The 14,769-nt window shown below is 34.5% G+C and overlaps 1 protein-coding gene across 1 annotated transcript; it reads left to right on the top strand.

Moving 5' to 3' along the window:
* The first annotated feature begins 1,543 nt into the window (after positions 1-1,543).
* Positions 1,544-14,087, top strand: LOC125838518 (long chain base biosynthesis protein 1-like). The gene is made up of 13 exons (XM_049517565.1): positions 1,544-1,817; positions 3,101-3,224; positions 3,314-3,408; positions 4,257-4,348; positions 6,189-6,282; positions 6,371-6,443; positions 6,548-6,680; positions 12,023-12,197; positions 12,710-12,850; positions 12,928-13,023; positions 13,177-13,318; positions 13,405-13,532; positions 13,639-14,087. The coding sequence occupies exons 2-13, from the start codon at positions 3,110-3,112 to the stop codon at positions 13,813-13,815; spliced, it is 1,461 nt and encodes a 486-aa protein (XP_049373522.1). The 5' UTR covers positions 1,544-1,817; positions 3,101-3,109; the 3' UTR covers positions 13,816-14,087.
* The last annotated feature ends 682 nt before the right edge of the window (positions 14,088-14,769 follow it).

Raw genomic sequence — 14,769 nt, 5'->3', positions numbered from 1 at the left:
TCTCTTTTATTAGGAATAGGATATCTAATCCATTTTAAAAATTTATTTAAAGGTTTATAATTTATAACTAACCTGGGAACGCCTCGTTCTTTTTCTGCTGCGTTATTAACATAAAAAGCAGTACACGACCATGGTGATTTGGAAGGCTTTATCAAACCCTTTTGTAATAAATTATCAATTTCCTTTTTGCAGAATTCAACTAATTCGGTATTCATCTGACAAGGACGAGATTTGGTAGGGATATTTTCCTCAGAGAAATCATCTTCATATGGAAGAGTTACAATATGCTTTTTCCGATTCCAAAAGGCACTAGGATGATCAGCACAAATATCAATGGCCATTTTTTCAGAAATGAGTTTAATTTTTTCCTGTATTTTAGCAGATTTTAAAGTATCGAATATATTCATACTAAATATCTCAAGTTGTAAATAATCAACATGCTTTTGTTTCATTTCAATTAGAGCATTAATATCTCTAGAAATAGGCTCGGTGATAAAAGTATAACTAATATCTTGATTTTTATAAGTAGCAGAAAATCTTTTAGCATTTATATTAGTAAAAGGATAAATTGCATTTATAAAAGGAGTTCCTAGAATAATAGGAGGGTATAACTAATTTTTTACTAAGAAAAAGAAGTAAGGAATACAAACTTTATTCTGGCAAATACGAGTATTAGATAATTTATACTTTATATCTAAAGCATGACCAGACGCTGATTTAACCATATGGGTTGTTTTTTCAAAATATTTAGTAGGTACAAGACCTTCTTGAATGCAACTCACATCAGCGCCACTATCAATCATAGCAATGTTACTTATAGAAAAAGTATTATCAATTAATATAGTACATTTAACATACCATTTATGAGCTGTAACAATTTGCATCATTCCTAAAAACATATTTTGTTTCGTATCAGTATTCAAAGTGTTCGCAAGAATATTTTCTTCAGCAGTAGATTCAGAATAATATTAATATAATAATAATAATTATTATTATAATAATAATAAACATAATAATAATAAAAATAATAATAGTAATAGTAATAGTAATAATAATAATAATTATTATTATTATTATAATAATTATAATATATAATAATAATAATAATAATAATTTAATATGGGCAATTTGGAAATTGTATAAAAGAATTAAGGGCAAAAAGGTAATATATTTGGTCAACATAAAAGGGCTTTTAAGTTAAAAAAAAAGAAGCTCCCCTCCCCTAGCTTTTAGCTTTTGGCTTAAAATAAGTCAATTTGATAGTTGTCAAACACTCTAATAAGTCAAAAATTGACTTTTAAGCCAGTTTGATCAGTTTAAAAGCCCATCCAAACAGGCTCTTAGTATATAAAAAAAGGAAAGAGATGTCATGATACAAAACTGAAAGAGAGAATATCTCTAAACTCGAATTATTAATTTCATGCTCAAATTATTGATGGTGTTAAAAACAATCCTTAACTTGATTAACATTATCTAAATTTAACTTATTAAATAGAAAAATATTTTTAGAGCACAAGTAAACTAATAATTTATGTAAAAATTGAAACAATGACATGCTCAAGTTGCGAAATTGCCACCACCTTTGACCAGCGTTTGATTGTTGAAGCTTTTGTTTGTTTGTCCCATAAGATGTTTGCATTTTAGCGCCTCTCACATTTCCCGGCAATTTCCATCTTCAACCAAAGCCGCCCTCTTCTTTCTTCATCTGGGTTTCTTGATTACAGAATTTTCGAAATTCCATTTCACCCTAGTAACGATCTGCTTTCAGAGATTTTCAATATTTCAGGATCTCATCTGCCCTGCTTCTTAAATCTTAGGTAACAACTTTTACCAACTCGTATTCTTTTGAATGAGAGTGAGTTCTTGAATAATGGGTACTAAAAAGATTTAAATGGGTACTTTATGCATAAAAAAAGAAGCCTTTTTGAGAACAGCATAATGGGTATTAATATCTGATCAAGATCTCAGTTTGGGGTTTATTAATCTTTTTTATTAATTGATGAATGTACATTGAAGGATCCGCTTAGTGCATAATCATTAATGAGTTAGTAGATTAATTCAAGAGGCCACTGAATGTGAAGAGGATCAATCAATCAGCAGTACTTGTAAAAAAAATCATTTTTTCTGTTAAAACTTGTGTTTTCTGGTTCTTTAGCTTATTTTAGGTGATTTACTTTTATGTAATGCATATGTGTATCACCATGTTTTAGTGGTTTCGTTTTATCCACAAGCAGGAGGATATTGCTTGTCAATCTTTATGCTTCTTGCCAATATAGTTGGAATAATCACACTAATAGTTGCATTGATAGTTATCTTCAGTCTCATATGATGGACTGAATTTGTTTATTTGTTATGTGAATGTGCAGATTATCAGTTTGTTTAGTTAATGGGCAGTGGTCCAACCTGGTTAATTTCGTTATTCCATGTTCAATGATTTGATTGTTTCGTTGTCATGCTTAAGTAATAATAATAAGACTTTCATAATTGTGCAGGATATTGAATACAATGAAAACCATGTAATACAAGAATTTTCGTACTCTACATATAAAAAGTTGAAAGAACCACAAACTAATATATTTTGAGTACTTCAATGCTTGATGATAAAGTATAGTCCTCTTGTAAAATTAGTATTGATATTGTTATCTTAGATATGACACGTTCGCTGGAATCAAATATCATGAAATACTCAAGTTGATATCAGGCAAGCTCTCTCAGAGAATGGATGAGAGTGAGAAGTTATTAAAAACAGGAAGATTTGCAATAGAAGATTTCTGTGTAAATGATTGACGTCTCAAAAAAGAAGAAGAAGAAGATATTTGTGTAAATGATTCACTAATCCTGAAAAAGAAACGAGAAGATCTCATGTGTAAATGAAAATCATTGTTATAATTTGTGTTATATATTCTTTGTGCTATATTATTGAATATCCTCTTCCTAAGAGTATTTCTCTTTTCTAATCAACTGCATCACTAACTTGTTCATTTGGTTTTAATTTATATCGCCTGGGCATGACAAAGTATTGAGAATGTGGAAAAAACCATTAAATCATCCTGATTTTTCTTATGTGGGTAAGTTTTTCACCGTCGTCTGTATTTTCCAGGTTTAGATAATGGATTCAACAGTGTCAATACTTGCAAATGTAGTGGGAGCTACATCTGATTGGGTGAGATCAGTTTTTGAATTTCAATTCGCTAGAGCTGTGATATTTGAGGTCAACATTGGAGGTAGTCTCTTCATTCTTTGGATGGTAATCACCTCTTTGGTTTTAGATTCTATGTTGTGCATTAGATATATTTTGTTGATTTTCCTGTAGGACATCTATTTGTGGAAGGTCTTCTCCTGGTAGTCATCCTTTTCCTACTGTCTCAGAAGAGTTACAAACCACCTAAAAGACCATTGACGAAGAAGGTTAGTCATAAATCTGCATTTTCAAATGTCAATGACCCTGTGGATATTTCGTCTTCATAATTGTTTAAGATTACTATGCTCTTTTAATTTGTATTCGTTCTTGGTTATAGTTCTAACTTCTATATCTGTGTCAACTGAGGATTAACTTTACTGGGTTGGCGTTTAACTAAGATGGTGATATTTATTCTAGAAATTATTACTCATTTCTAATTATATATTGGGAAAGGCAAAAGAAAGGATTTCTCGTCTTGAACAAATCTACCGCACCTACAACATTGATGTGTATTAATTTGCTGGATATAAATCTCCTGTGGCTGAATTTTTTTTGAGGCTAGGTGTTTACACTGAGTGATGCACTGAACTACTGTCAAATCTTGAGGTTATAACCATAGCAATCAGTAAAGGTTGTAGAATAACTTGTAAAATGTATCAAACTATATCATTTCCTTGAGCTTCTGCTAATCGTAATGTTTAGCTCTCTAAAGTAGCTTCAATACGTGATGCTGGTATAAGTTTCGCAGTTATACATCAATTGGCATTTAGGCTCAAGACAGGAACATGCATGCTCCAGAATCATCTATGTTCAAGATATGCATAAGGAGTCCTTTCAATTTACTGATCAAAACAAGGAGTCCTTTCAATTTTGTTTAAGCATCCTTTCCTTTTGTGTGTGTTTCACATGAAAAGCCCTTTAGATTTATTCCATATGCATCAAAATGAGAGTCAGTTAAATCATGCTGCGTCCCCTGCCCCAACCTCTTGTCTGTAATGAAAGCAAAGACAAAAAATGCAAAGAAAAATTTCCTTCACACTTCAACCGCGCTGATGAATGCGTTTAAGATTTTCAGGAAATTGATGAATTATGTGAAGAATGGGCCCCAGAACCGCTTATCCCTTCCATCACTGATGAGATGAAACGTGAACCTCCAGTTTTAGAAAGGTGGGAATGCTGTTTCTCTTTCCTTCTTTTAAACACTGATGGTTGTATTTTGTTCAGCCTTATAAAGAAAAGTTGCATTTTATTCAGATGATTTCAGTCAGGTTTCTCTTTCTTTTATTCAACTGTGTGCACTTGGAGAATTAGAAATTTCAAATAGACCTATATGACAGAAAAGACAACTCTAAAAGGCTTTACATTCTCTTTAGTGATATTTTTCTGTTCTCTGCATCGCTCATCCCAGTTTTACATCATTTAAAAGTAGATTATATTTAGAGCTCCAGTTTTAGTATTTTCTTGGGTTTTAATCTTGTACTAAATGATTATTAGATGGCCATAAGGATAAAAACAATTAAAACTGTTGTGCTGTGATCTTGCTTGCTAGATTCAGCTGTTATTTGATAATTAAAGCTTATTCTATCCATGCAACAGCATTGAGATGGTGCTGAATATGTGTTGCAAAAAGCTTAGCTGCCTCTACAAATATTGGGAATCAAGGAACTCCAATATGGTATCAGTATCATATACATTTAGTGTGTTACACCAAAATGCAAAAAATATGAATAGTAGTTTTCAGAGGTCTTATCTAGAGTTGACTTAGGGGTCGTTTGGTAGGCCGTATTAAAACAAATAGTCCATGTATTATGTATGATATTATTTAGTACTATGTTTGGTAGGAATTTGGGTCTATGTATAACTAATCTATGGATTAGTTATACCTCCTACATGGTATTATAGGGTATATTACTAATACCTTCCAATTGGAGGTATTAGTAATACATAGGATATAATACCATGGGATAACTCTATGTAAAGACAAAAATATCCCTCAAATCATTTTAATTATTTTTTTGATTTTATGTTTTATATTTGTACTAGTAAATTTATTTAAATAAATTAGCTAATTATTTAGAGAGAGTTGTTTGTTACTAAATAAATCCAATACAAATTAATACAATAATTGAAATGTGAATTGTTTAACATTAATTAATTAAAAAGGCAAATATATCACCACATGACGCTTGCGATCTTAATTGAATGTATAATTTGTTGATATATATATATATATATATATATTTGTGTGGTTTTCTAATTATTTGTATTTTGAACAATTTATAAAATTGCATACATATTAAAACTATAACTTACAATTTTTATGTGTAAATGTACCTGGTTTATTCAATTTTACTACTGTTTACCGTCTTTTCAATTTTAAAAGTTGATAGTTTATCTTTTTTTAAATTGAAAATTGACATTTTGTAAGTGATCAATCTACTAAGATGACAATTATTTATCCTCAAATAATTTAAGTAAAAAAAAAGGCAAACATGAAAACAAAATTGTTCTTCTCACAGCTAGTTAGAAGGCCATGAAAAAATAATATTGTCCGGCAATTATTTACCTTAACCCAATTACATAATAATTCAAGAGGATAATTGGAAAGATGTTTTTTTATAAAGTTTTAATCCAAACACAAGATGAGGTGGGAAACAATGAACCAAACACTTGATAAAAATAAACTCTGCATTACTAATCCCTGCACTATTAATCCCTGCATTACTAATCCCAACATTATTAATCCCTGCATTATTAATCTTTGTGCCAAACAACCCCTTAGTGCAATGGCTAAAATATGCTAAGCACAAGCTATAAACAGTTTCTTTACGTTATGAGCTGATAAGTAATGTTAGTAAGATCCATTGAAGCAGCAATTATTGTTAGAAGAGCTTTTCTTCTACAGTTCTACCTATTGTTCAAGTTCATGATTTCAGATGTTCCAGTTATCAAACTTGTTGGAATGAATAGCTTGATGTATTGCTTCTCATATCGTGTGTTTTTCCAGTGCTGCAGGGCCTCATACTATAGTTAATGGGAAAGACGTAGTGAACTTTACCTCAGCAAACTACCTTGGATTATTAGGAAGCCAAGAATTACTAGTAAGGTTTTCTTTATTATTTTGCTAGCTGTGATGTTGTTTTAGTTCTTTGGTAGAACTGAACATTCACACCTAATGTTGAATGGCAGGAGACTTGTACTACAGCTCTAGAGAAGTATGGTGTAGGTTCTTGTGGTCCCCGGGGATTCTATGGCACAATAGGTATAATTTGATCATTTGTATCTACGTACTATTCTATAGTTCCATTGCATTCCTCTCCTTCATTCTCATCAAAAATCAACTTATTATTTTTACATTTCATGCAGATGTCCACCTTGATTGTGAGGCCAGAATAGCAAAGTTTCTGGGAACTCCAGATTCCATACTGTATTCTTATGGACTTTCTACGATGTTCAGTGCAATTCCAGCATTTTGCAAAAAGGGTGATGTTGTTATTGCGTGAGTATTTACATTCTTTAGTCATTGCTTCATCTGTACTCCAAGGTTTTAGTTTGAACATAGAATGAAGATATTGAAATGACATTGATTTTTCTGAACAAAGTACCAAAGGCACAAATGTGGGCTATGCATACAAGATCGGGGTCATATTAGATCAGTTTCCATGTCTTTCTCCCTAAAACTTTTTTTATGTTCTGCTTTTTTGCCATCCCTCCATTTTGCCTTGTCAATATTTTTTTTTAGTTTCTTGGTATTTATTTATGTAGGATCACATTATCTTCTTCTTCTTTTTTGTGAAAATTAACAAGTTGATTCCCATATGAGGTTTGAGGGGAAATGAAATAGGAGGACCTTATGCTTATTCTATTTTTATGTCCATAATTGTTGTTACTTTTTTGAGAAGGTAAGTAGCTTGTATATTGAAAATGAGAAATTACCTAGCACCGAGCGGGCGCTAAGTCATGACCAGTATCAGGACACCTTTCGTACAAAAACAAAAAGGACTTCTGCTGTGAAAGACCTACATTTGCAGGGAACCCTTGAAGCCAACATACTTTTTCATTCTTTACATCCTGTAGATTACACCAAAAGGCAACAAGCCATAAACAGTTGATTTAAGCTGCTGTACTCTAACCGACTCTCCTTCAAAACATCTGGCATTTCGTTCCTTCCATATACTCCAGCACATTCAGGGCAGGTAATGCTCCAATCTTCTCAGGTGGTTGCTGCTATCTCTGGAGTCCCAACAGAGCAATAGCTCTTTGACAATGAGTGGCATCACATCGGAAATTCTAAAAAGATAAACAAGAGAGTCCACAACTGACCAGCCACTGGGCAATGAATAAAAGGTGGCTGCTGGCTGCAGGCTGCAGGCTGCTGCATTCCACTTGACTCTTACAGATGAAGCACCTGCTGCTAATTATAACTCTTTTCTGTAGATTGTATGTGTTAGGCATGCATCGTGAGACAACAACCACATAAAGCAGTTAATTTTTAACGAGCTAGACTTCCAGATTCGTTTCCATGGCCATTTGATAGAGCCGATTCACCCACATTAAGGACCTTGCAACATTACCAGTCCAGCACTGTGAGACAAGAGAACCTGCAGTGTTAGTAAAAATTTGGAGATCCTGATACTTGGTCATTTATGGAGAATGCATCATCCATATTCTTGCCAAAATCTCGTTTTCCCTCCATTGCGTAACTTGATCTTAAACTTTTGAGAAAGGGGCTCTTTGTATTTCTGTATACTTTTACATCCCATGAGAAGGAGTAGTTATAGAATGAGTTCTATGACTAAGGAAAGATATATAATTACAATAAAATAAAATATTTTATTCTGTTATCCTACAATTAACTTAGGAGATCTCCTAGAATCAAGCTAATCAATCAATACCCCTTCAAGTTAGTGTAGAGATTCATGCCCAACTTGATAACTAAAGTATGAAAAATTCTTTTGTTGAGACCTTTTGTAAGCATATCCGCTAGTTGTTTTTCTGACGGTTCATGAAGCAAACTCAAGGTACCATTAGTAACCTTTTCTTTTATGAAGTGTCGATCGATTATAACATGTTTTATTCGGTCATGTTGACCAAGATTATAAGCTATAATGACTGTGGCTTTGTAGTGGAAGTACAAGGAAAGTTCCTCCTTTTTTCAGGCAACTCAATTCTTCCAATACTTATATAGCCAAAGAAGTTCATAAACGCCTTGGGCCATAGCTCTATATTCTGCGTTTGCACTAGATTTGGCAACTCACTTGGCTTCCTACTTCTCCAAGTACTTAAGTTCCTTCCTACGAGTGTTTAATAACCGAATGCAGATCTTTTGTCATCTATAGATCCAGTCCAATCTGTGTATGTAAAGGCTTTTATCTAGAGGTTACTTTGTTTGGAGAAAGCAAACGTTTCCTTGGATGAAATTTTATATACCGCAAAATGTGAAAGGCAACTTGCATATGTGAATCTCGGGTTCATGCATAAATTGACTTACCAAGTTGACTAGATAGACTGTGTCTGGTTTAGTGTGAGAGAGATAAATGAGCCTTTAACCAACCTCTGATATCTCTCCTTATCAACTCACTCTCCAACCCCTGTCGTAATTTGTAATTGCTTTCAATGAGTGATTTTGCTGTTGCACCTTATCATACCAGTTTGTTTCAAGAGATGCAAAGTATACTTCCTTTGAGAGATTCCTCTTTTTGATTTAGCACTCTTCAATCAGGTCATCTCATCTTTGTCATTTCATGTCATTTCTATCTTTTTGATGTTTTATGAAAAGGTATGATCAACATTGCTTTGTTGGTATCTAAGGAGATCACCACATAGCAGATCTGTCAAACCAAGCTCTAGGGGATTGCTTTAGTCCTTCTAAGAATTTCTTCTGTCCGCACACCTTTCTTTGAGTTTGTTCAGTATTGAATCCGATAGGAATCACCATATACGCCTCTTCTATTAAGTTTCTATGAAAAAACACATTCTTCACATCAAACCATTGGAAGTACCAGTCAAGACTGGATGCGCAAGACAACATTCTTAGTGTTCATTTTAGTAACTGGGACAATATCTTCTGATAATCCACTCCATAAGTTTGAGCGAATCCCTTAGCCACCAATCGTAGTTTGGATATTTCTATCGAGCCTTCAACTTTATGTTTCATAATGAAGACCCATTTGCAGCTAATCAATGTCTTGTCTGGTATTGAAGTGACAAGTTCTCAAGTATTCATTTCTTTAATCATAGTTTGCTTTCTGCTTCAAGCTTCACAAACTTTGTCGCTTTTTTTTTGCACCTTTTCTATTATAAAAACACATCATAGAGGTAATATCAACTACTTGGAATTAAGTTTTAGTTATTGACACTTAAATTAAGTTCAGTATTTGACAGGGATTTTGGTTGGTTAATGAAATGTATGTTATCGTAGAATAAAGATGACATTTAGAGAACCTCTATTTCTATAGAATCCTTTTTAGTAAAACCAGTGAACTAGATGGCCTCAGCCATGGAATCTGGGATGGAAGACTTATCGTATCTCTCCAAATCTGGAAAATTCTTTCCAGCCTTCATAAAATAAGGGGTGGGTTTGGCTTGAACTAGGCTCAAACAGATTGAAGGGTCCTAACTCCTAACTATTCCATGTATTCATTATTCAATACAAAATCTGAAAAAGCGGCAGGGATGACGAAAGACGGTCCTTTCACTTTTAATTGGAATGAACTGGGCTCGAGTAGAGGGGGATGGAATCAGAGGACTCTATGAAATCGATCCAACTTATTTGAATTGAGACATTGTTCATGTTTAGCCATTAATAATCCCTTGGTTTTCTATAGTGCCATGTTACAAAAGATGGATCTTGCAAACCAGGACGCTGAATAATCAATAGCTTTCACACTGCTACATATGATAAGATTGACTGAAATTGGAGAAGTTTGGGGTAAAATGATAAGAGCTATACTCCAAGATAGAACCCTTCTTACACATCCATCCTATATTTAACCATTTTAGTGTGTATCAGATATACCATACTAGAATTTTTACTGTCAAAGTGGATATCAATTATGAATACATGTTTAATAAACCTTTATTCAATGAATCTAGGTTGCAGTGGCTAATTAGGAGCTTTTGGGGCCATCTCTTTCCATTTCTTGAAAAATTATTCTGAGTGCCTAAAGTCTCCGTTCCATAGAAATAGAGGTAGTACTGTGTGTGTCACCAAATGCCCATCAGTTACTCTCTATAATCCTTCTCCTTCTTCATTTCCTGAATGTCTTTCTTATTACTCATCTTTTCTTTTCTCCCTCAGCATCTGGTATGTAGATATACATTCTGTCTTTCATCAACATACTGCTTGCTAGGAGTTCTAAGGATATTATTGTGCTGTAACCTAAAATTTAGGGCGTTAACCTTTTGACTTGAGGGAATAATGTAATTTGGGAAGAATCTCTTATTACTTTTTGGCTTGTCTCTCAATATGGATAGAGGGAGTCAAAATATCTTGATGCTTGTATGCCTAGACAAAAACTTTTACTTCAACTAATTTTGTATGTTATCCCTCGGTGAACTTAGTCAAAACGAATGACTCTTTGATGATGAGGCCGCACATCTTATTGGTGCAGGGTGGGTGAAATGGAGGCTCGCAACCGGGGTTTTGTGTGATAAGAATGTGTCGCCAAGACTTAAAGGTAAGTTCTACGTAGTGGTGATTAGACCAACAATGTTGTACGAAGCATAATGTTAGCTAGTCAAGAACACCTATGCTCGGAAGATGGAGGTAACAGGGATGAGATTGCTCAAATGGATGTGTGGGCATACAAGGAAGGATATGATTAGGAACAAAGCTATACGGGGAAAAGTGGGAGTGACCTCTGTGGTGGACAAGATGAAGGAAGCGAGATTGAGATGATTTGGGTTTGTGGAGAGGAGGTGCGCAGGTGCGTCAGTTAGGAGGTGTGAGAGGTTGATAGAAAGAGTTAGGAGAGATAAAAGTAGGCCATAAAAGAAAAGTAGGTGTAAGGTCTGTACATCCTACCTTCCCAGACTCCCACTCCCCTTCACTGGGTATGTTGTTGTAAAGTGTTTTCTCATGAATTCACATAATCAATTATGTAGAAACATAATTCAGCTACAAAATGGATTTTAGCTTATAAATCTCTTCACGAGTGCACTTATCGTGTTATATGTATTTTTTTTTTGAATGACAAGGGAAACCCGCAGCCGCTACCCTTTGGGTGCGCACAGGGTAAAAACCCCGCTCCTATGCAATAGCTCGCAAACCACATAGGAGAGGTAACCCACACTAGGCAAGCCCGGTGCGACGAGCTCGACCCAGAAGGTAAACCCCTTGCTTTCACTGGCAAGGGGTTTCGAACTTGAGACCTCCAACATGGAAGTCCCAAGCCCAAACCACTGGGCCACCCTGAAGGGTGTGTTATATGTATTTATAGTCTATAGATTAGCTCGTTTCCTTAAAAAAAAAAAAAAGGTAACAAGTCATTTTCTGTTCTTTCTATCTTTTTTTGGATGGGGGTTGTGGTAATACACTTTCCCTCCTTTCAGTTTTTGCCGTTAGGCTGCGACACCTAATGCACCTCCTCCTAAAACATTTGTGGTAATACACTTTCCCTCCTTTCAGTTTTTTCTTTTTAGGTTGCAACACCTAATGAACGTCAGTCCTAAAACGTTTACATTACTCCTTGAACTTAATTTTAGTTGAGTCAAAAAATTTATTAGTGTCCCATTTGCTAATGTTGGTACTGATGTTAAAATAAATAATCCAGAGATTGCCACCTGTCATCAAATCTCACTATTATTGACATTGTTCTGCAATCTGCCTTTTTCCTGTAGGGATGAAGGTGTCCACTGGGGAATTCAAAACGGCCTTCAGCTTTCTAGAAGCACCATCATATATTTTAAGCATAACAATATGGAGTCCTTACAAAATACTTTGGAGAAAGTTACCCAAGAAAACAAGCAAGCTAGGAAGCTACGGCGATATATTGTTGTTGAAGCTGTGTATCAGGTATCAACTGTTTATGTTAATGTAACATACTGATATGAACAAGTAACTCAGATTTCTTTTGTTTCGCGGCATAGTGGTAGTTGAAACAAAAGTTGTTAGTGTAAGGATATGGGAGAGGTTAACTCTAGGCATATATATGCAAATATTGAGCCTCATTCAAACTGGGCTGGAGAGGATGCAGAATATACCGAGTCCAATTATGGTGTTTGAAAATTTCTTTAAGTTAATTGGATAACTTGTGAGAATCCACGGTGTCCTAAATCATTTCCAAGGTTTTGTAAGGAAGTAAATCATCAAGGAGGATGGTTTAGGGTTACAAATTGTGATCTTGATGCCTTCTTATCATCAACAGAACATTTTCTTAATGGGGATAAACAACTTGTTGCTTCATTGTTCCGTAGCTGCCTGTTAAACTTCCTCACCGCACTTCTCTACTAAGGAAATTGTACTTTGAACTTCTCAAAAAAAATTGTACTTTGTAATGCCAGATATTTTTTTACTGTAATTTGCAGAATTCTGGCAAAATAGCTCCATTAGATGAAATCATCAAGCTGAAGGAAAAATATCGATTCCGCGTGTTGTTGGATGAGAGCAATTCCATTGGTGTGCTTGGCAGTTCTGGTAGAGGTCTAACTGAACATTGTAAAGTTCCGGTATGCTCATCACATTATTTGGTCAATTTAACTTTGTATCTCTGTGTACACCCTCTTATGGAATTATCCAAATGTAGTCTGACAAGATAGATATAATAACTGCGGCAATGGGACATGCATTGGCCACAGAAGGTGGGTTTTGCACAGGGAATGCTAGAGTCATTGATCACCAGGTACTAAGGTGTACTCTATCCACTGGTTTTGAGTAGTACTAGTTTATCTTCAGGCCCTGATAATTCCATTTTCATGATTTTCATTTCTTGCACTTGTATCTCTTATATTTTCCACCCATCGTTTGTTAATGGTTTATTTTTCTGCATTGACAGCGTCTCAGTAGTTCTGGTTATGTCTTCTCTGCTTCACTGCCTCCTTACTTAGCAAGTGCTACAATTAAGGCTATTGATATCGTTGAAGAAAAACCTGAACTTCTTGTCAAACTAAGGCAAAATATTGCTATGTTGACTAAAGGTTTTTGTCCCTAATCGATTGCCTTCCTCTTCTTCCTTATCCCCATTATGGGAGTCTAAAGAAACATTTTTTTTGTACAACTTCAGGTTTGTCAGATATAAAAGGCTTAGAGATAGTCAGTGATCCGGTCTCCCCCATTATATTCCTTGCATTAAAGCAGTCCACTGGTTCTTCGAAGGGTGATTTACAAGTGCTTGAAGATATAGCTGATCATGTAAGTTATTAGCCTAATGCTCATTTCTTTGCCATATGTAAATTCGAACTCATCATCTAGAGTTACCTCACGAGTTTGTTTCGTGCACCCATCTAATCCTCTGCAGGTCTTGAAGGAAGATGGTGTCTTCATTGTGACTTCAAAGAGATCAACTCTTGATAAATGTAAGCTGCCAGTTGGAATTAGATTATTTGTCTCAGCAGCTCATTCAGAATCCGATCTGGTGAAAGCCAGCGAATCATTGAAAAGAGCAACAGCATCACTATTGCCAGCTCACGATTGATAGAAGGATTTCACTGCTTTGCTCTTCGAATATACCACTGTGTCAAAGGAGCCAAAATGTCACTCATGGAGGTTCCAACCTTCATCTATATTGCATTTGTTTTGCCCTTTGCTGGTCTTTCGATTTTCCAAATCAAAGCTATCAAGGATCTAAACGTTCTTGAGATTGCACCGCCACAGTAGTTAGTTGAGGCGAAATCTTCTTCCACTGAAATAGGCTCACAAATTTTACTTTTAGTGAACTACAAATCTAGATTGATTTTATACTTTTGATCTACTATACGGGTGCTCACAAAACTTGCTAATATTATACTTGCCAATACAACAAGATATGAAAGTGATGGCTATTCAAAAATTTTATTTTTTCCTTCTGTTAATACATACTAATTTACAGGGTGAAAACTATAGTACTCTAGAAGATCCAGAAGAGATATCACTTTCATATCTTGGCTTATTGGCAAGTGACATAATATTAGCAGTGAAAATAGTGAAGGATCATGTAAAGAGTTGTTACTGGAAGATAAATTAATGATAGTCATATCAAGATCAAATATGTAGATGATACCCCTGCAATTATGTTCATAACTTTACAAGCTCGTATGTATTTAATTTATTTTTTTGATGACTCTAGTGTTTGTGCTGCCATGTACTCTCTCGGTTTACTTTTACTTGTCATAGTTTGATTTGACAAACACATCAAGAAAATAATTAATGATATATGTATTTTACCAAACTATCCTCAATTAAATGATGTCTTAGAAAATGATTTGGATAATAAATATTTATTGCTGAGGATAAAACATGAAAAAAGTTATTGTCTTTTCTTGATATGTCAAAAGTGACGAGTAAAAATGAAAATCTATTTTAGAAATAAGTGACAAGTAAAAATGAACACAGAGGGAGTATTAAGTAATTTTGTTTTGATTAGACAGATGAGAAGGATTAGGTAATTTTC

Source organism: Solanum verrucosum, unplaced genomic scaffold (genome assembly GCF_900185275.1).
Source record: "Solanum verrucosum unplaced genomic scaffold, falcon-dt-bn FXZP01000182.1, whole genome shotgun sequence".
Lineage (NCBI taxonomy): Eukaryota > Viridiplantae > Streptophyta > Magnoliopsida > Solanales > Solanaceae > Solanum > Solanum verrucosum.
Note: the sequence above shows the minus strand (reverse complement) of the source record. Positions and strands in the feature narration are given on the sequence as shown.